Source organism: Genypterus blacodes, unplaced genomic scaffold (genome assembly GCF_046128005.1).
Source record: "Genypterus blacodes isolate CSIRO-AG114 ecotype Tasmania unplaced genomic scaffold, CSIRO-AGI_Gbla_v1 ptg000055l_1, whole genome shotgun sequence".
NCBI classification, from domain to species: Eukaryota; Metazoa; Chordata; class Actinopteri; order Ophidiiformes; family Ophidiidae; genus Genypterus; species Genypterus blacodes.
In genome coordinates, this window is record NW_027466867.1 from 7,136,880 (window position 1) to 7,164,346 (window position 27,467).

The window sequence follows — 27,467 nt, forward strand, 5'->3', positions numbered from 1 at the left end:
CGGCCCTCCACCGAGGGATAATCTATCAGTACAATATAATAACAGGATTGACTGTATGTTTATTGCTATAGGCACTTAAACCCCAGGAGATTAAAAACCTTATTAAGATGAATGATTGATATGCCCGGAGCGAGAACAGTGAGATGGGGTTGGGATGCAATTTAACCCAGCGTTGCTTTGAAAGAAGCTTTGATCCAAAGCTAAGAGGTGCTGTTAATTATCAAGGTGCCTCTGATGGCTGCAGCATGAGATGAAGATCAACCAATGCTGCAGCAAGCAATTTGCTATAAGACGGACCACCTGTCTTTACCAAAGGTTCAAAGGTATTGATTCAGTAAATGAGGGGAAGATCTTCAAACATCCAACGGCAGAAGTGGTTTGAACCAGATGCAAAATATGAAGTCATAAGCACATTTAGGCAAAAATAATAATGGTTTTACTCTTAATGTTTGCTTTGACATTGTACTATAGGATCCATAACTTCAATCAGTCCGAGAGGAAGATGTAACTAATTAAAATGAAAGCCTGGAATTGTCTCATGTTGTGCTTCAGCTAAATGATGGCTTACAACAACATAAAATACAAGGCTGGAACCTGGAAATACTTTGTCGTCAATGGTAACAAAGTAGTGTTGTGTGCAGGAGCTGGAGTCCTTGTCACATTTTTTTGATTTACGCATCAAATAAAGTGTGTGATTAAGCCTTGGGAAGTGTCACATTTTCAGCACTACTTACACTTACTGATGTTGAAACACCTCAAACATTTGGATGTGATTTGTGGGGACGATTTCTTTGTTTGCTACAGATTTTCCACGTTGGCTTGCCGGGCATTTTCAGTGCTTTTCTGTATTCCAAGGCCAGTGTCACTGCACCGTGCCAGTAGAAGCTGGCTAAAGAAATGTAATTTAATCCCAACAAGGGCCAAGGACCTCGGGAACAGTTTTGGCATCCTGCTAGAATACTCTGGGTGTATGTGTGTGTAGCACTGTTTCAGCGGTGTGTGGAGATGGAGGGGTGATTACCGACATGACACTGGGGGCTGGATTATGTGGGATTACATGTGGGCACACTGGTGCACACACACACAACGCAAGAATTTAAATACAGGGCTAATACTGTCATACAAAGGGGTCAGAGAGGGAGAAGTGAGGGATGGTTATGTTCTGATGGATTATGAGGCATTATGTCAAATTATGCAGCCGGTATGTTTGACTGTGGCTCTCGTTCCTCTCCTTCTCCCTCCCAGGCAGTAGGGTGCCAACATGGCCGTTCCTCAGGGACATCCTCCTCCCTCCCCGTGGCCGCCACTCTTCTTCCTCCTCGTCCTCCTCATCTCCTGCCCGGTCCCTCTACAGGCCCGGCCCCTCCTTCTCCACCCGTCCATTAACGTGGCGGTGGTGTTCAGCGGCTCTAGCTACCAGAATGAGGTCAGGGGTCGCCTGAGCGGGGAGAACTTTGTGGACCTGCCCGTGGTGGTCAGCCCCGTGACCGTGCTCGTCAACGACACCAACCCCCGAGACCTGCTGACACGGCTGTGCGACACCATGGCAACAGAGAGGCTGCACGGTGTGGTGTTTGAGGACGACGTGGGCTCGGGTGCTGGCGCTCAGGTAAAACTCCCCTGAGGGAAAATGTCGCCCCTGTGTTTCCTAAAGCAGCACCAGGCAACATTTTTATCACATAAAAATGCAGATGTCCTGTCGTCTTAAATCACAAAATGAGGCTGCACAAGTGGGAGGAAAGTCACATCTGTGCTTATTGAGATGCCAGGCGTGTGCTGTCTTTGCTCAAATTGGGTTATTATGTTGCTATGATCTCTGATTGGGAATGGAAAAGAAGTGACACGCCAAGTCATAAATCACAAATCAGCGAGTAAGCGTTCTGACCAGCCGCTAAAGAAGGGATGTCTGAGGGAATATGTGAAGTTAAATTACACTTTCTGACTTTGAAGTCATGAAAATTTAAACAATTAACATCCCAAATGTCGGGTCCATCTTAAATGCCTCCTTAATATAATCTAATACAAAAAGTGTGGCTACATCAGGCCGGCACAGCTCATCAAATATAAATCTGATAGATGTCCTTCACTGGGAACAAATAGTGGATACTTTGTAAAAACGTTTCCTTACTTGAATTCCTCTTTTCATTTCTGTTTCATTTCCAATATTAAAAGGCTGTGAATTTAGTGTTAGTTGTTATTCATCATTTGGGATATGTTTATGATATTGTTGTTCAAATCTAATTCTTTCAGAAGAATCACAAATGGGGCGTTTTTTGGCAAAATGCATCATGAATTTTACATGAGAGGATAATTTGATTCGACCTTCAGAATTTCAACTAACTGAGTTCTGGGCTGAATAACTTTACCACCTTTAAATGGTGTTGCGCTATTACTTTACATATTATGTTAGAAACATATTTTACGCCCGCAGTCATTTCCAGCCTTGCCTGTGTGTGTGTGTGTGTGTGTGTGTGTGTGTGTGTGTGTGTGTGTGTGTGTGTGTGTGTGTGCGCGCTCCTCAGGTGGCAGAAGTGGCACAGATTCTGGACTTCCTCTCCACTCAGACAGCTCTGCCCATCGTAGGCATCAGCGGCGGTTCTGCAGTCGTCATCCCGTATAAGGTACAGTCTAATCAAAAACCCAGGGGTGTGGCGGTACCATTACTCACAAACTGAACCTATAACCTCCAAACATATAATCTCTGTAATGAGCAGCAGCAACCCTTCACAGCCTGCTGTTTTAGCCATAACTCTTCATTCACCTTAAAACTACTTAAGTAGGTCAGACTGCTGGAGCTCTCTGGTAAGCGACTCGCAGCATGCAAATATTTACATACGACCAATTTAGCTGTGCGAATGTCAGTGATGACTGCAAACCGCCGACCCTCATCAGCTCCTCTGATCCCCTGCCTCGGAAGTCAGAGTTTGGCGAGAAGAGAAACTTTGCGAGAGAAGAGAGAAGTGCTACGGGCCATCTCGGCGCCAATCAATCATCCCTGTGCACTTGAGGAGCAGCAGGTTCTTCCTGCTATGATTTAGCACGTATCTCTGTATGTCATTGATGCAGGAAATGGAGGGCACCATGCTGTTTGGCTCGATTGTAATGAGGAGACTGATGGAGGCATTTACTGCTCAAAAGTAGATGGGAAGGCAAAGCTTGAGCCTCCATTGCTTCTTCTACTCAAGCGCCGTCCTTTCCACTCATCTCCCTCTTTCACTTTACTTGTTTAACTGCCATCATTAACACCTTGTATTTATAGAAGCAAACTCTCGTTTTATCCCTCCTTCTCTCACACATACAAACACACATGCAAATGAACACCCTCACAGACGAAACGTGCGCACACATCACACACAGTCGAACGGGTGCATTCCCACACCAAGGCTGCACGACAAGCATCCAGGAGAGACGCTGGATCGCTGCGAGCGGTGGATCGCACCCTCAGGCAACATTTGTAAATCCTAACGCGTGTTTACCGGCTGCTTGTTAATCAGAGGTACATGTAGATGTCACGTCCTAGGTAGGTCTTAAACTGAGGTATTTGTAGCAGTAGGGGGGTGATTGATTCGCAGCATTGTGATGGGAAGGGCTGACAGAGCGAGTGAGTAGGAGACACAGAGAGGGAGAGAGGGAGTGAGGAGAAAGATGCTTAGATGACGCTGGGCTGACAGCAGCCTGAAGGCAGTGTTTTACTGTTAACATCTCACAGATTCTTTTTTCACAAGTGTAATAGTTATTCTTATTTTCCATCTGTCTCCTCTCCTCTCTCGTTCTTTCTTTGCAATTGTTCTCCCACTGTCCTCTTTTTTGCTTCTTCTTCTCTCCGTTCACTACTCAGCTTGTCTGCCTTTCTCTTTAAATTGCTCTTTAAATCTCCTCAGAGTTGCCTCAGCCCCCCTTTCTTTTCGGGGTCTGTTCAGTCCTGCTTGAATCCTGTGGTTCTGGCCGGGAGTGAGAGGCCCTGACTCATCTCACTGGGGCCGGGCGTGCTCTCTCTGAACTGCAGGGCCCCATTAAACTGTTAATTAGACCTTTTAGGGGGCTGAGGCACCCCACAGTCGTTGTCACTCAACCACCAAATTCTAACCATTCCCTGTCTACCCTTTTTTTTCCTTTTCCATTTTCAACCCCCATCTAAGCTGCACCTAAAAACCCACAAGATTAAGGGACAGTGTGGAATTATTAGAAAGTTAAGGAATCATTTGTAAACATACAGATTGGACTGCGGTTTGATTATTTATCATAATATTTGACCCTTTCCTATATTGAGTGAAGGCAAGTAAGACGTATAGGTAGGTTGACAAAATAAAAAAAAGATTCAAGGCCTAAGTCTGAGTGTAATCAAGGTTTTAACATGCATTTAAATGTACCGGCTATAAAGCTCTCTCCTCTGCCTCGTTCAGCCCTCCTCTTCCTCCTCTTGCACCCCTTTGGTCTCTTTTTTTCCCCCCTCTTCTAGACTCCTTTGTTCATAAGCAAAGAAAAAAAGCTTGGGGTGTGTGACACAATGGGACAGGTGGATTGGATGGAGAAGACATACATGTGCATACACATTTCTATTAAGGGATAAAAGGCCTCAATAGTCCTTGATTATCAATAGGCTGATGATGATGAGTATCTTTGATGGCGGGGTTGAAAAAGAAGCAGCAAACCCGCCCGGGCCGCCTATTTATGGTTCCTGTCTCAGTGATCTCTTCATTGCAAACAACAAGGAAGGAGGGAATGAGACAAAGATGAAAAGATTGAGGGGAGGAGAGGAAGTGTGTTTTGTCAGATTGATGCGTACTGTATATCACGCAATGGAGACGAGGAGGAAATGAGAAAGCGTCAGCGAGGGACGGGGAAGGAGGAGAAAAAAAGGGTGAGAAGAGACGTAAAGACGGCTCAATAGGACCTGCGTGGAAAAGAGACAAACACCGTGACGTGCGTCTCTCCGGGGGTTTGGAAAGCAGAGGTTGAGTGTGCTTTGCGAGTGTGTGCTTTGTGTGTGTGTGTGTGTCTGTTAGCTGGCTGGCTCTGACTCATTGCAGTGTGCTGGGTGATCATTAGAGGGTGCTGCATCCAGATGTCGAGTCAGGGGAATAGTGGAGCAGGAAAAGTGGGAAAGAAGGGGGCGGGGAAGGGGAGGGGAGGGATTCTTACCCCCACGAGGCTGCGACAGAAATAATCAAAACTCTGTCGGGCGTTATTTACAATCTCTGACTAGTTACACACACAGTCAAAACTAAACATAATTGCTTTTGTAAAACTCGCATTTACGATTGACAATTTGTCCAATAATAACACTGCCTTGGGTTTTAGTACACATTTTTCATTATGGCTGGGGTCTAATTTGACTGCAAATATTAGAGGGAAATACAATTAAAGCACTTTCTTAAATACAAGCTGAATGTTTGATCGCCCAGACGCCATAGGGAGCGGGGGGAAATCTTTTATGTTGATGATGAGTTGGGTGAGCAATGTGTAATATTGGCTGTAGAGAAGGAGAACGATTAAATCCAGAGCACACAACATCAACAGCATCACATGTTGGGAACTGAAGAGCCTTGCTGTGTCTACATGGTTCTTCAGATTGTTTTCTCTCAAGTTAATCTTTGTAATATCTAACGTTGTTTATCATCATCGGTGGCTGCCCGGGAAAAGCTTTTGTTCTGAAAGTTTACAGCCCTAATATTGGCTGAAACCTAAGGTCGGCACTGCGCTTGTTGTTATGGGGTTGGGACCGGAGTGATGCAACGAGCCAGACCGCCCTCTCCATGAATCACGCTGCTGCTTGTGTTTGGGTTTCGCTCGGTGACCAGGCTGACCTGCTTTCACTGCGCACCCTCCCCTCTGTCCTTCTGTACGCCTGCCCGTCCTCTACAACCTCTGGGTTCTTATACTCGGAATCAAACTTTAGCATTACCAGATGCCACAATAATGCCGAAGTCACCTCAGAGTGGCATGACCAGGATTATATTTACATTTATTCCTTTGGTGGATGCGGTTATTCAACTGCAAATGCCGTGGCATTGAGAATAGAGTCAAAAGGGAAATTGTATTCTACCCGAGTCGACTCAAACCGATGAACTGGTTGGCGAGCCGTCCAGGGGCTCTCAGGCAGTCCCCCCAGGTTAAATATTCATTAGGTTCACACTTCTGCCTGCATATTATTGAGGTCATGCAGCGGTGGGAGAAATACTCAAACACCACCACAATGCAGAAATGCTCTATTTTAAGTAGAAGACCTCCATTGAAAATTCTGCATCAGTGAAATTAATATGGTAAGTTGTGAAGATTTTACCATGTGTAAGAATGAAAGTATAATGTCGTATGAAGTGTGTGTTGAAGCATCAGTATTGAAAAGGAAAACTAGAGGTATCGGGTCCGTCGTCTATCTTCAACAACCTTCTATTTCTCTTTTTTAAGTATTTGTAAAGAAACTACTGGAATGATAAACAGTGAGTGCACAAAAAGCTGATAAAAGTCCAGGATAGGTACTTAACCGGCCAACACAAACATCTTCTGAGCTTGAATTTAACAGCTAAATGGGCAAAGTAACAGTCTTCTGCTCAAGTACAAGCACCTCATTATTCTATTTAAGCTCTGAAGATAAGAAAATGTACTTTCATTCCACATTTGCATCAACGTTCTTTGCCATAATCAACCAAACGGCTACGTGGATCACCAGTTTGTGATATTATTCGGATTAGAAGCAACTTCTGTTAATGTTTGAGCTACACACTATATCTTACCACAATAATGACAAAAGAGCAAAAGTGATTGCTTCTATTTAATATAATGCGATTTCATGTCAGTTAATCTTGTAGGCGACTGAACCTTTGGTTACCCTGTCACTAATCTCAGGCCCACACGGAGAGACTCTTGCTGTAACTAACAATATACAGTCTGCAGTCCCATAGTAGAGATTAAGGCATCTCTCTATGACCTTACTTTGGAAATCCTGAGAGGGTTATAAACCAGAACATCTGGTTCAGGATATTGTCAGGGTTGTGCCTGCGCATCGCTGTATCTCTTCCCCTCCAGCTCACTGAATGCACAGAGAATAGTCATGGGAACGACACGCGTGCTATATACGTCTGTGTTTACATAGTGACAACGGGTGGGTGTGTCTGTGCGGGACCCGCTTTACTGCTTGACCGGCACCAGTCTTTCCATTGAGGGGAGGTGCGTGGTTCTTCCCGCGGGGGGAGAGGAGCGCGTGAGCAACCACCGTGTCCACCGTCTTCCTGTCACATTACCATACGCTCCTGCAGTTGGACTGCTAATTATGTCTGTGTGTGACAGCCACACTGCCAAGGTGGTATGCACAAGACGGTTAGGAAGGGAGGGGGGCGGGAGGTGAACTCTGTATTCATGTGTGTGATAGAGAAAGAAAGCAGAAAGAAAGAAGAATGTGGATTGCTTTAATCCCGGCTTAATTTTGCTTTGAGGATGATGTGGATGTCTTTCAATATGTTCTTCTGTGAGTTTGTTTTTACTATCCAAGACAGTGCTAATTGGGTAGTGACACCACGCGCTAATTGGCTCAAGGGGGTCGACACATTATTTGTTTGTTTGATAGCTCAGACAAGCGATTGGATTTTAATGAAAACTTCCTGAACGGATTCATCTCGCAAATCCCTTCTGTCGTGCTCATTGAAATGCCAAAACCAATATCAAATTCAGAAGCCCTGTATTATTTGCTTCAGCAATGTGAGGGAAGTATTTTCAAAACATGTATTCGAGTATCCAGCAAAAGCCAATTGTAATGTTATTGTAATTGAATTGTTTGCAATGTAAATATATCCCTCTAAAATGTAGCAAAGTAGAAATATAATGCAGCACAAAATGGAAATGGAAAAAGTAAAGTAGAAGTTTCTCAAAATTCGACTTTAGGTCAGTATTTGAGCACATGAAGTAAAGTTACCTTCCACCTCTGTCGGACAGCCTTTTTATTTATTCAGTGACAGACTGACATGGCCACATGCTGTTTTTTTAATAGCTATTCTGGTGTGCAGCCCAGCCAGTGGTCGCGTGTTTCAAGCATCCGGAGGTGAGGCTCACAGTGCCAGACAGAGATGAAGCTGGGAAATTGAGAGAAGGAGACAAGAGTCTAGCAGCGATATTCCGGTGGTATTCCTCTGGCTCTCAGGTCTCTGGGGCTTCGCAGAGCCTCTGAGCTGTGGAAGAGGCAAGGGGGTAAAGGAAGGAGAGATGACAGTTGCCAACTATCGGACGAGAACAGACTGAGAAGATCTGAGACCTGGTCCCAAATGGCACTTGACAGTTTAACACCGTCGGCTCTGTCTAAATTTCTTTGCACCCCACTCGCTCACGTATGACTTAATGTCCCTCTTTCTGCATACATGTGACCGAAAGGTCATTGGTTTGAACTTCAGAGGATGACGAGGGGGGGTGACGAGGGCACTTGTGTGATAGGGGGGAATAAAGGAATGAGCATTGCACAGAGGTAGTTAACCCCCACCTCCTCCTGTGGAACACCTGTTAAACTGTGTTATACTGGGCTCACAATGTAACGGTCTGAAACTGCAGAGGAGCCTTCGTGAGTTCCACTGAACCATAATGTAGATACATAACATATAATACCATTGCCTTTTCATATTAGATTAGTAGAATTGCACAAATATGTTGTTTTCCCTTTTATTCTACACCCCCTAAATCTATTCCTCTTCAAGCGGCCTCTGCTCATTTCAAAGTTTACTCAGAATGTCATTTGAAGGACATGGGTTCACTGAGCTTTAAAAACTCTCCATCTTATTTGTCACAAGGCAGACACACACAGAAGAGGTATGCAAATGTATGCTAAGACAGACGCACAAATATGCAGCTCGGGACCCGCCCCTTCCTGACAGAAAGAGAGCAGCAAGAGCGAGTGCTTGCTGTTCAAAAACACTTACCATTAGATTAAAACAGAATTTCCTGAAGCTCCGCCATAAAATCAGATCGTTTATTATGGCGCATGATTTAAGATGAATGTTCACGGTAGCCGTTCGCTCCGCACCTGCATCATCCTTGCTTACAGGGGAACAGAAGAAGCTTGAACAGCTGCACTGCCATCACTCCCAATCACTTGAGTGTTAGTGGTTTAAATTTATCATCCATGATGTTTCTACTGTCAAGTTTACTGTCTGAAATGTAAGAAACTGCTACTACAGGTAATTTGTTACGGACAGCATTTTTCAGCTTTTGTGGGCAATTGTGGATAATTATTCAGAGTTGATGAAGCAAATTTGCCATTGGCCTACATATTACAAGCACCGTCTTTGACCGCTTTGTCCTTTGCCATTTTTCTCCGCACACCTTGTTGGATACGAACCCTTTCATAACGGCAATACATTTTTGCGAGACAGTAATGTTGATTGAAGTCCCAAGAGGAGAAATCGTGCATTACCAAAGCAATGGTGAAATGTCTTATGTGTACAGCAATGTTAAATCTGCTAGTAAAATGGGTGCTAGAAAAAACTGCAACACATTCATCACCTGGATGATGTTGCAATGTCGAGCAAAGCACCCATGAAACCATGCTTGTCAGTCTGGAATTGAAAATCGGCCCATTTTTTCTAGATCTTTGAAGGAACATGTAATGGAATAAACACAGCACGTTGATATGGAGACTTCCCTCAAATGGCAAGACTCTGTTTCAAAATTCCTGTGACAGCAAACATCCGTTCTGTCTGCTCAAGCAAAACTCTGAATCCGTATAAGCTTCTGAGGTGCTGTCACATCATTCAACCTGCAGCCAATGAAAGAATTTCCTTAGCAGGATCAGTAACTTTGCTTCCTTTCACAGGCTGAAGGATCCTCTTTCCTGCAGATGGGAGCCTCTCTGGAGCAGCAGATAGTCTGCATGTTTAAGGTACGACTACACCACGTCCGTCAAAGTCAACTGGTAGAATTAATTCAAGAAAGAGTAGCAAGTATTTCTAGATATCCGGATTTAGGTTAAAGCCTATGATTGACAACTTAATCTGGGACCACGTTAGAGGATAATGAGGCTGATTAACACGATGCATGGACATCGTGACCACAATCGAAGGAGGAATCCCCAAGATTAACACAGATTGAGTCATGATGGAGTGGACAAATTGCCATCGGATTAGAAGGTCGGGACATCTCTGACGTTTCGCAAGGTTACAGGATAATATCAGTTACGTGATAAAGTGTGTGATCGTCCTTCCCTAATTGTCCAAACTGCGAGACAAATCAATCTGTGGAATATGTAGGAAATGTAGGATTTAAAAAGCGAGTTCTCAGGCTTCCTATCCTCGTAGTCAATTACTCTACGAAGTAACAAAGTGTTTTCCTTTGGTCCATGTTTCAGCTTATGGAGGAGTACGACTGGGGCGAGTTCACGGTGATCACCAGCTTTCTGCCGGGATACGACACGTTTGTGGAAATAGTTAATTCCTACACAGACACCTCCTACTTCCTGTGGAAACTACAGGATATCCTGTCTCTAGAAATGTCTGTTGGGTCAAGTAATGTGAGAACCAAACGCATGCTGCAGCAGGTAGGACTCCAAAGACATGTAGTTGTGGCTTTGTTGCCTCTCTGTGCTACAGGTTTCCACTGACAGGTAGTTGTTGCTCCCTGCAGGTGGACTCTCAGGTACTGTTGGTGTACTGCTCCCATGAGGAAGCCCAGTACTTGTTCCATCAGGCGGCTGAAGTGGGCCTGCAGGGGCCGGGCTACATCTGGATCCTCCCCAGCCTGGCTGTGGGCAACCCAGAGAGTCCGCCGCCTATGGGCTTTCCTGTCGGTGTGATTGGCGTGATTACGGATCAGTGGAGAAAGAGCTTGCGGCAGAGGGTGAGGGAGGGTGTCGCCATTGTAGCCAAAGGGGCAGAGAGCTTCAAGAAGCAGCACGGGTTTGTTCCCGAGGGACACGGTGACTGCAACAAGCCGGCAAAACACTCAGAAAACATCACTCTGTTCAGGTATTCCTACATATACAGACAAATCACAGTAACTAGAAAGCACTTCAAAGTTGCGCGCCAGAAGCATCTGGATCACCATCAACATTCACAGTGACAATCGTGCTGACTGGCTGATTGCTGCCATGAAGCTCTGCCATTATTCATCATTGCTGTAATGAACCTACGGGCCAAATGCCACTTAATTGTGCAGGATTGTTGGGACAGGACGTATGTTCATGTCACCTAAATATGGCTGTTGTCAGTAGTTGATTGACCGATGATGAGATGGTATTTGTTATAAGAGTGGTAGAAAAAAAAAAGCACAAATTCGGTTGAAGCAGAGACTGAAGTTAAAGTCCAGGGTAAAAGTTACAAATAGGACCGAGAAGGAGAGCATTGATATAGATAATTGCCTTCATACGGACCATAGAAAGGGAGCTCATGAATACACACACTTTTCATGCGAGCTCACCAGAACGACTACTTTGACCCTGTCACTGGTGGTTGGAAATGTAAATTGCCCCGGATTCATTATTCAGATCCCAGTCTGTCATGGTTGAATCCTTTAACAGACAGCCCAATGTCTCTGGAGGAAAAACCTGAACCTCCACCAATCAGCTAACTCCATCAGCCCCTAATGAGCTGCTGCAACCCTCCCACCTTAGATTAAGTCATCTCAAGGGAGCTTTAGGTTTAATTAGGAGGTGCTCGCTGTAAGTGTGTGTGTGTGTGTGTACAAGTGTGCAAATTCAAAAATGCTTAGATGTAAATGAGAAGTTTGATGATTGTGTATCATTTTCTTTAATTGCATGAATGTCTACGTGGGTTGCAGGCACATGATGAATGTGACGTGGGAAAGAAAAGATCTGTCCTTCAATAGCCAAGGCTTCCTCTCCCACCCCTCAATGGTCATCGTAGCACTGGACCGAGAGAGACTCTGGGACAAGGTACTGGGCACCAGCATCGGAATTTTACGAACACACAACACAACCGCTGGCACAAGACAAATGACGCCTCACATTTTTACAAAACAGTATATTTCACTGTTCAGCAGGTTTAATTTAAAGGGCTTTTTAATCTGCAACATAACTACAGCCATGAGATGAATTTAGATTAAAAGTACAATTCTAAAATCTAGTGGAGACTGAGATGAATGTATGGCGTTGAGGCTTAGATTAAAATGTACAAAAACAAACAAAATGGTGCTGTTTGTTGTCTGTGAATTTCTGTTGGAACATTCTCCTCCTCTCTATCCTTCTGTTTCGCTCGCCTTGACATTTCCTCAACTTTTTTTTACTTTCCCTTTACACACACTCACATGGGAACAAGCACACACACGCACACACACACACACACACACACGCGCACGCGCACACGCACGCACACACGCACACACACACACACACACACACACACACACACTTCTATGGTCCACGGTTGTATTGAAAAAAATCTACTAAACAGAGAGACCTGAGCGTAATCTCACAGCTACAGTTGAACTCATTTATTTCTGCTCTGGAAAGACCAACCTACTTCATCAATGTCACCTCCTGCCTGCTTTGTGGAAGGTGTGTGTGTGCGTGTGTGTGTGTGTGTGTGTGTGTGTGTGTGTGTGTGTGTGTGTGTGAACATGGGCTGAAGTGGGGTCTGTGTCCATTTACAATGTCCTTATGTTCAGCTGTGGTGTAAAGACACTGTGGGCTGTGCACTGCTCTCTTGTTGTCTACACACACTATCGACAGGACAAACACACCACTTTAAATAGACACACACACACACTTTTGCCTCCATCTCTCCTTATATCCTCCTCCTCCCTCTATGCCCCCCTCCACTCCTGCTTGTGTCATGTAGCTCATCCATTATGGCGACAGCTTGTGGTGTGGCATGCTCTTTTCAAGTCCCTCCTCGCCACTGTGACTCCCTGACAGCTTAACATGCTGTTGTCCCTTATCGCTGTCTGAAGGGTGCTGGGTGAGAGGGTGGGTGAAAAGGTCCTAGTTCTGCTCTCCTTAATCCATTTCACTTTCCCCCAAACCTTTTAATAGCACTGACGAAGGAGCATTACAATACATTTCAAGGATTTGTCGTTGAGAACTTTGAACCTTGAACCCAGAGGTCAGCTGCACTTCTCTGCAACCCTGCAAATGATTTTCCCCTCAATGTCAGATTAAAGAGCCAAGCAAAGACTCTTAATAAAATAGTAAAAAAAAAAAAAAAACACTAGTTCACTGTTTCCAAGGCGTTTTCAAAGAGCGTCTGCATCAAAGAACTCAATCAAAAATGTATCACAGTTTTAGGATTTTTCTACATCTGAAACAAGCAAAACCATCTTTCTTTGGAGGCATTGATGTGCTAACCACACACACACACACACACACACACACACTTTTCTTCTGAATTGTTTAGACAACTCCGACTGAATACCTTACCTATTCCTAATGACAATCAAAACCAGTTATCTTGAAACAAGTCTACTCACTCTATTGTAAACACTGTAATGGCCCGCACATAAACAGCATGACACATCTAGGCTGATCGCTTGAACTGGTTCCATTTTAAAACAGTTGTATCAATAATTCAATAATCAGTCGACAAAAAGAAAACAAGCAGGATGTTTCAATAATTTGGTGGTTTGCTTTGTTTCAGGTTAAAATGCCCCCTCCCCCCCGCATCAATGCCTTATTCAAAGCCTGCTCAGTCTCCTCAGTATGCATTAATGAACTGCGCTAATCTTTCATCTTCTCGTCATTTCCTGCAGTTCAGCACGTTCTCATTTTCTTTTCTAAAAGAGAAATCATTCATCCTGAGCATGACGAGACACGTGGGGCAGACAGGTGCACGGTGCTACATGTCTTCACTCGGGCAATTCTCTGTCTCCCATATCCCCTCACTCCCTCCCTCCCTCCCTCCCTCCCTGTCTAGGTGGGTACATATGCTCGCGGGATCCTTCAGGTTCGCTACCCGGTCTGGCCTCGTTATGGCAGCTACCTGGAACAGGTGTCTGATGACCGCCACCTGACAGTGGCTACTTTGGAGGAGCATCCCTTTGTCATGGTGGAAAATGTGGACCCAGGCACCGGCACCTGCGTCCGCAACACCGTACCCTGCAGGCGCCAGTCCAATAACACTGAAAGGTATACACACACACTCGCACACACATCAGCCAACACATGCCTACCCTCTCTCTCTTTCGCTCTCTCCAAATATACAGTATATATTTTCTGCCTTAATTCCGCTATGAGTAGACGTTGAGCCGAGATAGGAGGGCAAATCTCCACACTTCATTTAACAGAGTAATTGTCTGTGCTGAATGTCTTTGCACATTCACAACACACCTCCAGTGTCACACACAGATCACAGCATGGCAGAAAATAGCCATTAAACAGCTATTACCTCCGACTGTTACAAGCGGCACACGTGAGGAATACTCAATGCCTTCCTTGCACTCAGACATCCACAGACTATACACAACGATGACATAACTTGTAGCCTGTCTTAGATTTTACTACTGAACTGCTTGAAGAAAGCGGCAGCACTCTGCTCAGCTTCATCGTTTCTGCTGTGTATCTATTTCACAACCATTCTAATTTCAAATCTGTGATAAACATTCGTAAAGGGCGCTAAAATCACAACTGAGCGATAACAATACCGTGTACATTCAGTCTCCAGTAAGTCCTGTCTTTGTTGCATTGTACTGAAGTGTATTTTGAATATTTTATCCACCGCATTTACATACAGTACATGAGTAGAAGAAAACATCAGTGTGTCTACAGTGTGTATGTCTGTGTATTGGTTATGCAGATTGCGACGCTTCCAATGGACGGCACATTAATTAGAGAGAGAGAGAGAGATGTGGCGGCTGTTGTTGGGAGCGATGGCACATTGATTGCCAGTAAGGAAGATTTATCTGTCCAACACGGGGACATCTGTCATAGCACGGGACAATCTTTACCCAATCGCGCCATCTTTCACAGTTTCTCTCTCACTGGCTCCGTCTCGCATGTGCAGGGAGAGCAGCAAAACATGGAATGAAGAAGAGAAACAAGGAGGAGGTTCCCCGTGGAGCAGATGCTTATCGTCCTATAATGTTGTTGAGTTTTCATTAGAATTCTTTCTTTGACAGATGACAGCTTTTTTTTTTCCAGAGCAATGAGCATCCAGCACCTTCATTCCTCTTCTGACAAAGGGGAGGAAATCCACTTTCCAATATTGGCTCATTTCAAACACCTACATGTTGGCAGATAAGCCAAAACATTCAAAAGTAAATCATATTTATAAGCTGCATATTGTGTACTTTGGACTTTTGGACCTTCATTTCCTTTCCAATTGAAATGGAATAATGTTTTGTTGTGTTTCTAATTCCGATTATAGTTGGTATCCAATTTGAATTTCCATTTTTGATTCTATTCATTTCATTTCTGCTCTTACTTTGTAAAATATCCGGAATCTAAAACATTTTGAAAAATATTGATAATAGAACTGGTCTCAAAAATCATGTCATTACTTCACTACACAACACTGATAAACCCGTGATTGCACTTTAAAAGCTTCTCCTCCTCCTCCTCCTCTTCTTCTTCAATCAGTCCTCCTTCACTCTTGCTCTACTTCCTCATGCTGGAGCCAATGTCCTGTCAGGCCTTGTCTCGTCGCGTTTCCTGTCTTAAGGATTCAGCTGAGTCTCCCTCTCTCTGGTCCAACTCCCTCATGGTGCTTCCCTCCACGCTGCACTAGTTTCTGGGCATTTTGAAGAACACACCGTGCCACACAGCTGTTGTTGATCCATTTTTCGGACGTTTGTGTGTTGGCTGGCGGTGGAGGTGTGGGAGGGAGAGAGGGAGACGGTGTGTTTGTGTTTGGGCATGTGTGTGGAGTGTGTGTGTATAATGGTGACAGGTGGCCAGCTCCATTCAATCTGCAGCCATTAATAAACTGCATATCGGAGCTGTTGACAACTTCAAATAGTCAGATTTGTAGAGAAATCGATGCCTGCAGCAGGGAAAGCAATTGACTGGCATCTTAATTAACTGCTTCGGTTTTTGTCTAATTTCCCGCTTATTTATCCATTCACAGACTTCTCGACCTGATTTGCTGACTCACTGTGGCTATTTCAATCTCACACACACACACACACACACACAAGCACACACACGCACACCCCATGATTCCTAATCTGCTCTTTGGCAGCTGGATATGAAGAAAGACGGAGACAAGGAGCAATTCATTATTCAATATATGTCCCTAAATGTTTTACAAAGTCTGCCTACTTACTTTTTAATACCTCTGCTTTTGACCGATACCGTCTCTCTACCTGTCCACCTCTTTTTGGTGGCTGTCCATTTACTTGTATTCTTTGTTTTTCTTTTCACTTGTGTCTTACTTTTCCTGTCCTTCTCCGTTCCTACACCCCATTAAGTACGGAGGCCAAACAGAGTATTTGTGCGCTCCTCTTCACTCGTACACTACACGCCTTAATAGCCGCAGATTAGAGGCCATCACAGCAACTCAGCCGTCTCGTCTGGGATCTGTCAGAGTGGCCCTGTGTGTGTCCGTGTGCACCCATGCACTTTTAATTTTTAGATGGCTCCTCATTCTGCCTGAAAGACAACCATTTAACAGAGATCGATTTCAACTAATGAGCCAGGTATCGCCCGTCCTTCACTATGCTGTAGTAGACGATACAACTATTCAGACCGAACAAACAAAGCTTTTTCTCCCCTCTCTCCTCGCAGTTTTACCGGCCACTCGGAGTCTTACACAAAGCTGTGCTGTAAGGGCTTCTGCATCGACATACTGAAGAAGCTGTCCCGCACCATCAAGTTCTCCTACGACCTCTACCTGGTCACCAACGGGAAACACGGCAAACTGGTCCGCGGGACTTGGAACGGCATGATTGGAGAGGTGAGGTTACGAGAGAGTTATTTAAAGAAGGCTGAGTCCCTCTGGATAAAATGCAGCACAATGTTTTACTGGCCAGCCCTCTACACAGAAGTGTTAAAAATGCATAAAAGAGAGAGTAAATGTGTTCATGGAAGTGCTCTGAATGTCTTTAAGTGTTGACTAAACAAAAACAGTTGCTAAAGGTGGTTTACTATCACCTTAAATTAAGCAAGAAACACTGCCTTTTTGCTTTAAATCATGAGTTCAATGAAGAGGGAGCTGGGTCGATCTAATTAATTTTACTTAATTCATTCTGGCCTTAGGGACAGAAAGTGAAACCATTTCACGAGGTCGTAAACAGTCATTTTCATCAGGATACCCTGGACCAGTGAATATAACAGGCCGGCCAATCCAATCATACAAGCCTTTATAGCCTGTAATAAACATAAGTGATCCATTATGCACTCTGCTTGTAACACATTATCAGCAGATGTAGGGGATAAAAATAGATCAGTGGCGACAGCTCTGTGTTTTCTTTTCTATTAAATACACTGCAGTTAGTTTGCCTTGATGCCACAGTGTGCTCGGTGCTCACCAGCATGGGGATGGTTTGGTAACTGGGTCAGTAGTGTGAGGACATTCGTACACATGTAGATCATACGCACACTTTCTCACGTACGCTAAACCACCTCCACTTGTGTGTGCACAGAGGAGTGTTCTCGCCTGCGTGTCGGCGTCTGGAGACCTCTGCTTGCGGACAGAATGTTTTTCAAACCACAAACACCATTTTTCCTCAAGAGGCTCATCAGAAAAGCAACAGAGGAAGAACTCGGCTTTGAACTCCAATCACGTCCCATTCTTTCTGAATGCACAAATAGCTACAGACAAACATTTCACTCTTTCCCTCTCTGTAGCCATTATGAGACATTGTGACTTCCATTTTCAAAAGCATTGCTCGGGAAATTCAATATTTACTTTCTTGTTCAAAGAAAATTGTGCCAATCAGTTCTTTGGGACATTGGGAAACAGGTTTTTTGATAAAATACATACAGTCTGGCACTAATGCATGACAAACACAGGGAAGGATATTCACTGCCTGCCTCTGCAAACACTGCGGCTCTGCAGCGCTCCCACTTTCCCTCCCGTCTTCCCTCCCTCAGGTCTTCTACAGACGAGCCGACATGGCCATCGGGTCTCTCACTATCAATGAGGAGCGATCTGAAATCATTGATTTCTCCGTGCCGTTTGTTGAGACGGGCATCAGCGTCATGGTAGCTCGCAGCAACGGGACAGTTTCCCCATCTGCCTTCCTTGGTGAGGAAAAACAATTGCATTCCTCTCCACCATCTTATATTTGATTGCGCAAGGTCAATCCACTCATACCTGTGCTGTGTGTGTGTGTGTATTCCAGAAACAGACAGACTACAACTAAATCCCCTCACATACACACACACACACACACACACACACAAATCCATTCTTCAAAACATCCATTCAAAGCTCTCTCCTCCCACCACACATGACCGCCCACCTTCTGTAAAAAAAAAAAAAAGAAAACATGATTTATTCTAATCCGTGTTCTCCCTCTGCGTGTTCTCCTCTAGAGCCTTACAGCCCAGCAGTTTGGGTCATGATGTTCGTAATGTGCCTGACCGTGGTGGCAGTGACGGTCTTTGTGTTCGAATACTTCAGTCCAGTTGGCTACAACCGCAGCTTGGTCAGTGCCAAGGGTGAGTTAGTTGCACGACTCAATGTCACCATTTCAACATCACAGGTAGAAGTGAAGAGGTTGTTTGTAAAAGAAATTATCACTTCAGGATCGCAACTGGAAGAAATTTTTTGGTGGCATCTTTTATTTTCAGACCATAGCATGATAGAAATACCTGGTTATTCATAGTTACTGTAGTTCTAAGTCGGCGCTCCCGTGACCTGAAGTTGAGTCACGCCGCTTTGTGTTTCACTGTAAGCTCATGCTCAGCCCTTTCCACCTCTGTCCGCACTCTACTCGCACATTGTTAACAGTTCCTTAACAGGATTTTGGGGTGAGGGCTAATCAATCCCGGAATGCGGTGCTGACAGAGCGTGCCTCGTCTCCAGGTCTGAAAGGTCATTTTCCTGTTTTAATTAGCATTCGTCGCTACGCTAATCGAACCGTGATTGATGGCGCTGGCAGCTTCTGTTGTTGCACATGAGCAACAATGGCAGAGAGTGATGGAAACGGGCCGCGGCTGTAAAATGATTCTGTTTGAAACTTTGCAGACGGGCATGAGATGGCTTCAGGTTACTTGCACGGTTAACGACATTTCTTCCTTGATGAAAAAACGTGTTAGAAGCAACAGAAGTATATGATGTAGGCCATCAAGCTTACAAATTGGCGAATGATGGAAGGGGAAGGAACGTTTCCTCTCTTCCTACGAAGGTCTAGTCTTGTGTCTGCACTGAATGAAGGACTAAATAAAGGTCTGACCACTTCAAACATCCCTTTCCTCAGATCCTGGCGGTCCTACCTTCACTATAGGGAAGTCAGTTTGGCTTCTGTGGGGAATCGTCTTCAACAACTCTGTCCCCATTGAAAACCCTAAAGGAACAACTAGTAAGATCATGGTCCTGGTCTGGGCCTTCTTTGCCGTCATCTTCCTGGCCTCTTACACTGCCAATCTGGCCGCCTTCATGATCCAGGAACAATATATTGACACAGTGTCTGGACTGTCTGACAAGAAGGTAAGAGACTGAATACACTGAATTAACCTCAGTATGATTAGGAGCGTAATAATCGGTGCTCTTGTCCACTCAGACATGAAAAAAAGAGTGAAATGATGACATCTTAGCACTGCTCCGCACTGTGTATTGAGCGGTACATAAATGGACGAGGGACAAAAGACTGGCAAAACCTCAAACATGAAGTCAAATCAAAGTACTTTGTAGCAAGCACCACTGTCCTTTTCTTATCAGCAGGGTGCCCAGTAGCATGAATGACTGATCAATTTACAGCCTTCTGTCAATACAGATGGTGTCTGTGTCTGGACTCATCCTGCCAGTGTTTGTGTCTGTCCATCAATAACTCCCCCCCTGGCCCCCGCCGGGTCGTCTTCATTGCTCGTCTCACTCACACTGTTAACACAAGATTGCGAAATGTCAGCAGCAAAAAGAAATAAATAAAAAAAGGTTGAGCCAGAGAAGCCAACAATACCCACGCACTTTCTCTACCACTTTGTGCCTGCCTGCACATAGACAGATCCACACACACACACACACACACACACACACCCAACCTGGATGCAGTGCCTCAGAGGAGCTTTACAAGACAGCACTTCATTCTTCACATAGCAAAAACAACTCCCAGGCAGGGATCAACTAAGCCCCCTCAGTGATCTATAGCTGCATTAACTACGTTGAATATATTAACTTTTTGCAGATGCATCATACAGGACTTATATAAATTACACTGCAGAGTCGACCCTTAGTCACACCCTAATATTGATACCATAATATGAAAGAGGATTAGGTAGATTTAGGTCATAGGCTGAAGTCCCGCTATCTCTCAGGTTTTATCTCTAATCCGTCTTGGTTGCGTGGGCCTTTTTCTTTTTTAAATGAACAATTGATCATAAGAGAGACATGCAGCAGCTAAACTACAGTACAAACACACACACACACACACACACGCATACATATACACACACAGACCCACGCACACGTTTTGATTGGCCCATTCGTGGGCGCTCAGCTCAGAAGGTCAATGCTGTAACCGAGATTAACAGAGCTTTTCTTTTTACAGTCTAATTGAGGTCTAAAAGACACATTCCAACGCTGTCATGTGTTGCTGTCAAAATGTAAACTTGCTGGACACAGACTGGGTTAGGATCATCTATGGGCAATGAAATGGTTAAATAAATGTGTTGAGCAATATCAGATTTAATCCATTACACTTCAGCAGCAGAGCTCAGCCTCAGATTACATCACTTTGGAAATAATCTAAATCAGACCACATTTAACTGAGTAGTCCCTTCTCTTTTTGCCTCTATTTCCAACTTCTTCACTCTGATCATACTTTCTCTTTCACTTATTTTGCTTTCCCATCTCCCATCTTTGTCGGTTCGCCATCTTCCTGCTTTTCTCTCACGCCTTTTTTGTTATCTCATTTCATCCTTCTCCCTTCCTTTGTATCTGCCCCATCAACCCCCCTTTTCCTTTTCACTCATTCATTTTTTTTCTACACTCATCTTTCTTTCATCTCTCTCCTCCATCTCCTCATCATTCATGCCCTCTTCTGCTCCCTTTCTCCTCACCTCATTATATCCGCTCTTCATCGTCTTCTGACTATCTTCTCCGCTCTCACTCGACTCAGTCTCTCTCTCCTCCCACCTTCTCCTCTTTCTCCTTTCTCTCTATCCACCCTCTTATTCCTTTCCTTCCATCTTCTCTCCCTCATCTCCTCTCCAACCGTTATCCATCAACCCTCTCTCCACCTCTTTCTGCTCCACCTTTTCCACACCCATTCCTCATCTCTCTTCCCTGTTTCTTTCATCTTGTCCTCTAACTTCCTAAAGTTTCAGAAACCACAAGAGCATTACCCTCCTTTTCGCTTCGGGACCGTCCCAAACGGGAGCACAGAGAGGAACATCCGCAGCAACTACCCTGACATGCACACCCATATGATGAAATACAACCAGAAGGGGGTGGAGGAAGCCCTAGACAGCCTCAAAACCGGGTAAAGCGTCACTTTTTAATGTAACAAATGAATTAATAATTAGCTAAAAGGTTACTTTGGATGAACTATCGTCATAATTTATGTATCACAGAAGGGATTGGATGGTGTATTTGTTTCTGCAACAATGGATGTATTTTTAGATGTGGAAGAAAATGCTATCTAACGTAGCTTAATTTACATCTGTTTTCATGCAGGAAGTTAGATGCCTTCATCTATGACGCTGCTGTGTTAAACTACATGGCCGGGAAGGACGAGGGCTGCAAACTGGTGACTATCGGTAGCGGAAAGGTGTTCGCCACCACAGGGTACGGCATCGCTCTGCAGAAGGAGTCCCACTGGAAACGTCCTATTGACCTGGCACTCCTGCAGTTCCTGGGAGACGGTGGGTTGCACACATGCCATCACGCTGTTCTGCGCTTTATCTGTTTACTTCTGTCAACACACGCGCACACCATGTGGACCGCGGAATTGGACTCAGTCCAGTACAGTGTGTGTGGTATCAGCAGGGAACGGGGCTTACAGGGAAGAGTTAATATCCTCCAGAACAGCAGGAAGTGTGAGGGATATGATTATCTCCATTTCACACTCATATGCCTACACATGGCGTTAATATCCCCCCTTCTTGCAGAGCCTGACAGGACCCCCCACACACTGACCCCAGTCTGAGCTTCTCATGATAGTGTTAGAAATATGCAGTATGTTCATGGTTAACATACGGAAACACAGTGATAAAATATGAGGTACTCCCTTGAGGCCACAGGGTGTTACACAGCCCGGGACCTTGCAGGATTTTCTGCCACCTGTCCGGAGTCCTGGAGGTGTTGTTTGTGTGGAAATGATGGCTAATTGGAATGTGTTTGATGCCGTATTTACACCGCATTCAAGTTCAAGAATTTCCCAGTTTCTAATTTGAGTTCATGTCAACATCAAAGCAGTAATTACAAGTGGGAATGCCAGACGTGTCAATCCACTGACATTCCTGACTAAATAATATGTCAGTGTCTGAAAAAGAAATGAGAAACGATGATGCCACTTGTCAGCTTAAGGTCATAATTCAAGGTAACTCTAGCCCCATTTAAAGTGCGTTAATGACTTTCGGGGAAACTGCATAAAAACTAGGTCAGAGACATTGTTATTTGTTATCACTTGGAGCATTTTGGGAGATATTTCCTGTTCACTTAACCAGGTCTGTATGTTTAAGAATGAACCTGGAATCCCAATGTTGATATGGTAAATTACACTACCAAAGTGTAAGAAAAACATGCATGATGAAAATAGATTATTAGTTATGTAATGTTTTTTATATAATGTTGCTCACAGTTTGTCTCTTTTTGTCTCTCTTCTCATCTCACACACTTTCTCTTCCTGTCCAAAACCTCTTTCCTCTACTCCCATCACCCGCCAGGAGACACCCAACGCTTGGAGACAGTGTGGTTGTCAGGCATCTGCCAAAACGAGAAGAATGAGGTGATGAGCAGCAAACTGGACATCGATAACATGGCAGGTGTTTTCTACATGCTGCTGGTGGCCATGGGCCTCAGCCTGCTTGTCTTTGCCTGGGAACACCTGCTCTACTGGAAACTACGACATTCCCTCCACAAGTCTCACAAGCTCGACTTCCTCTTGGGCATCAGCAGGGTGAGATTAGAACCTAAAATATGCAGCTGGTTGATGAGTTTTTTATGTATGGGTTGTGTTGTTTATGAGTCCTTGTTTGATTTGATAGCTGATGGCTTCGTGTATTGAAATGAGATCGAGAAAGGATTGAGAGAGTGACGCAAGCATTGATTATTTGGTTAAGTAACTGATTGGCTGGTTGGCTGATGATTGGATTATCTGAGAAACAGCTTGGTTGAGTGATTGAAAAAATTGGCCGGCTAATTGTTTTGACTCAAATGGTTTGTTGTTAATTCCTAAATTAGATCTAATGAGCTGTTTTACATGAAGAGGTACTTGAGCACTGATACATTTGTGCAAATTAATGGGGATTTGTGCGTAATTACATTGTAGAAGTGGAGGGTTAAAATATTATTTGAAATGGTGCTGCATTAATGAATAGGTGGGAGAGAAGTAAAAAGAGAACTGTGCCAATGTTGTAGATCATTCAGCATGTAACTTTGCTTGGCGAATTTTCAGCTTACCACTGCAGAGTACGCTGATGCCTATGTTTGGAATCTGGTAACTTAGCAGTGCCAGCTTCATGCCTCCAGCTGATGATGGGTCATGTTGCAATTGCCTTCTTGTAAAATTGCTATGACATACTGTACCATTCTTACATTTGTATGGAATTATTACTATACAAATGTGAAAATACTGTGAAAACAAAGGGCACCGTAGCAATACTTGTTCAATGCCAAGAAAGAATGAATGGATACCAAGGGTTGCAGGAATCTGGAATTAACCTTGGAGTGACTGGACATACACACAAGCCTCCATTCAGCACATTTGCGTCATCAAATTTATAGGTTGCTATTAGGTGAAATAATTTCTGAGAATGAGCCACACATACTGGAGCTCATTTAACAACCGTTTCCAGTTTTGTCGTTGAGGCAGGGTAAACAAAACATTGTGGTCGATTGACTAAATCCAGCTAGCCATTGCCCAGACATGCAAGATAAACGCTTTCAAGTGCACATATGTGCTCTTCTTCTCTCCTTCTGTTTGTTAAGAATATGTTTGATTTGGAGGTTCTATTGGCTTGTTCTCCTCTGAAAAGGTGTTGCTGAAAGTATGACCAGGAAATGTCTTTCTCCCCTGCTGTGTCATTACGCCAGTGTATATGTGGGTTTTAATCAGATTAGCAGCTAAATGAATATCTGATCATTAATCTGTAATGGGGCACCCCAAGGGCCAAATTAAATTTGGCTCTTTCAGGGTGCTGTAAGCCGACAGCAATCATAGGATTTGACTGTTTGTGTTAAAAGATGATTTGCAGAGGACTTTCAGAGTGTGTGTGTGTGTGTGTTGGGCTGATCCTCCCATTGCCATTCTTTGAACCCCGGGAGAAAGTGTAATGAATCTGTGACAAAATCAAGCCTTCATGATTAAATTGGATATAAATGAAATCAGTTTTTCATTCAACTGCCCGCTTTGTTTACGATGAGGAAAATTGTCGCTTTGGGATGTAAAAACTGGTTGAAATCTTGTCTCTGGTATTTTCTCTAAAGGACCACTAAATTGATTCAAGGTTAAACAATTTATGGCCAACTAGGGATGTAAATATTAATTATTGATTAATTGTTGTATGAAATTAACTAGTTACGAATTAACTAGAAAATTACGTAATTATGCATGCTATCATGATCTCTCCCCACTCCTCCCCCATCTCTTTGCTCTGTGGGCTCAGAAACATGGTGAATTGGCAGCTTACTGTGATGGGATACAGTGTCACATCATCAAGCCTCGGACTAGTTAAAGTATATTTCAATCAAACCCACATAGGAGGTCTCTCACGTGTACTGAGCCTGAGTGTAATTTGTCAAAAATATGTACTTGACTGCGAAAACAAGCATGTTTTTCATTACATTGGATTATTTACCTCGATTATTACATGTAGGATTTATTCTGCTTCAAAAGATCAACATCTGTCTATGAATGCCTGGACGCATACCAGGCTTCTAAAACATGTCCATAAAGCAAAGCTGATTGTGCCGTTTCAAAACACTGGGGAATTTAATAAGGCCTGACTTGGGCAGCTCATTCAGGGATCCTTTGCCAACATGAATATTACACTGCGACACAATTGTCACCATTGTTAAGACGGTCCAACAATCGATTAAGGAAATTGTTGAAAATTTGCATCTCTATGGCAAACTATTTGTTTAATTATAAATAATCTGTTGAGTTCAATTAATGTTCCACCTCTTTTTTCATTCCATTGTCTTCTTCTGTCTAATCTTTTTAATTCTCTTTTTAATTCTCTCTCAGGGTATTTACAGTTGTTTCAATGGAGTGGAGGACCCTGGACATTCATCTAACCTGGCCAAGCCTGACCTGACATCCAACTATGCTCAAGCCAACATGTTGAAGATGCTTCGGACTGCCAAGGATCTGGTTTCTACTGCCAACGTTGAGAGCTCCCTGGACAACGCTGCAAAGACGATAGAAAAGTTGAGTCGGCATGGCAGCAGCCTGCCTTTACGAATACCTGCAGTCGCCGCGGACACCATGCCAGGGGCATTCGCCTATGTCACAGAGAACCACTCCACCTTCCCCCAGTGCTCCCTTACCTCACCTCTGACTGCTGTAACCGCTCTTAAACAGCAGAGGAGTGTGACCAAACCCACTCCTCTGCGATACACCCTCCCCGCTCGCTCAGCCTCCTGTTTGTATGACCGGCCACTTCCTGTGTCCAGTCTAAGCAGCCCCCATCTGGCCATGGGTGAACCCCTCCCTCATCAGCACCCTCATCACTACCAGACCACTGGAAGACTTTATGTAGACACACATCCTCGTTCGTCCTTCATCCCATATAGTGAGCTGCCAGACATCTTCACCTCTCACCCTGTCTCCTCTGTGTCCCCTCAAAACCCAGAGGGCTTTTCCCGAAGGAAAAGGAGGTCCAAGAGTTTCCAGTACGAGGACCTGGAGACTAGAAAGCACAGGGAGCAAGAAAAGACTGACAAAACTCCTGTATGTTTGACTGAACTGAAAGTTCACCATCTCTTGGACAACCATGTCTCAACCCCAAACATTGACAGCCTCTACGCTGGGGAAGTGATCTGTCCTGGCACAGAGAGCTACAGCTCCTGGCCCCCGGAAGATCTCATGCTCAAAGGGAGACGCAGACACCGCCGCCCGTCTTTCCTTAAAGCCACCTGGGGTAGTGAGCAGATCCGTCAGCTTGACGAATCCCAGTCATCCCTTTCCGCATCTAGCCAGTCACCCTCCACCCTCCCCAACCTATTCCCATGCATTCTTACCCCAACCACAGCTGCTAAGGCCTACAACCCTGCCCACCTTCGAAACAACCTGTGCCTCCCACGGAACCAGGCCTACCTCCATATCAGGCAGGACCAAAGGAGGCCTTGTGGGCGTAAGGGTCAGAGGCTGCGTTACTCCCATTCCACCCACCTACCAACATATGGAGAAGCAGTAGGAAATGATTGTGGGTTAGGGCGGGGAGCTGTACGGCGAGCTACCAGTTTGCTCAGTAGACAGTACACCCACTACTTAAACTCATATCCTGGACTGCCCCTGTATCATGGCCCCATGGACATGCAGCACCATACTCAGGCTTCCAGTAGCCACCCCAGCCCCAGTCCAGTCTGTCAGCTGCTGACTTGTGGTGGTGGGCAATGTGGGAGTCAGCGGGCCATGCTGTACCAGGACAGTGTGTATGGGTCGTGCAGGGTCTATCAAGGGTCCCAGACTGGATCCGAGGTCCAGCTAGGTCAGGGAGCAGTGGGCCAGCCAGTGGGCAGCCCCTGTGTACTTCGTCCATGGAGACGAGTGTCTAGTCTGGAGTCTGAGGTCTGATGGGTCCCACAATGAAATCAAAAGGAGCTCAAAAGATGGACACCAGTGGAGTTATACAGGACAAGAAACTTTACCACTGTGGAATGTGGAAAGAGTTGTCAGCTGTTTTATTAATGTCAGGGGAAAATACTTGTTGTAATAACTTGAAGTAATTGTTATTTTTTTGTGATTTATATCTGCAGTGCTGTGTTAAAGGTATTGAACTGAAGCATGGGTATGGAGTGATATTTCATTGGCCTGATTAAAGACAATCTTACTACGTATTGTAGTCCTGGGTGGCACACATTTTCCGACACTTGATTCTTAATTTCTTTAGAAATACATTCTTAAGTATGAGTGGCCCACAACGCTACAAATCAGGACTCTACTTTGTGAGTGAGGAAGAAATTCTGCATCATAAAGAATCACAGATGGACTGCAATCAATATTATTTTGTGGTAGAGTTTCATTTTAATTCGGATTCTATTCATTTACATTGAATC

The 27,467-nt window shown here is 44.5% G+C and overlaps 1 protein-coding gene across 1 annotated transcript; it reads left to right on the top strand.

Moving 5' to 3' along the window:
* Positions 1–1,261: 1,261 nt before the first annotated feature.
* grin2cb (glutamate receptor, ionotropic, N-methyl D-aspartate 2Cb) lies at positions 1,262–27,041 on the top strand. Its single transcript, XM_076152070.1, has 15 exons — positions 1,262–1,601; positions 2,533–2,621; positions 9,794–9,859; positions 10,325–10,513; positions 10,600–10,940; positions 11,752–11,866; positions 13,842–14,053; positions 16,649–16,817; positions 17,957–18,110; positions 18,401–18,526; positions 19,288–19,517; positions 21,347–21,507; positions 21,702–21,889; positions 22,913–23,145; positions 25,435–27,041. Exons 1-15 carry the CDS (start codon positions 1,262–1,264, stop codon positions 26,983–26,985), a joined length of 4,164 nt encoding a protein of 1,387 aa, XP_076008185.1. The 3' UTR covers positions 26,986–27,041.
* Positions 27,042–27,467: the final 426 nt, after the last annotated feature.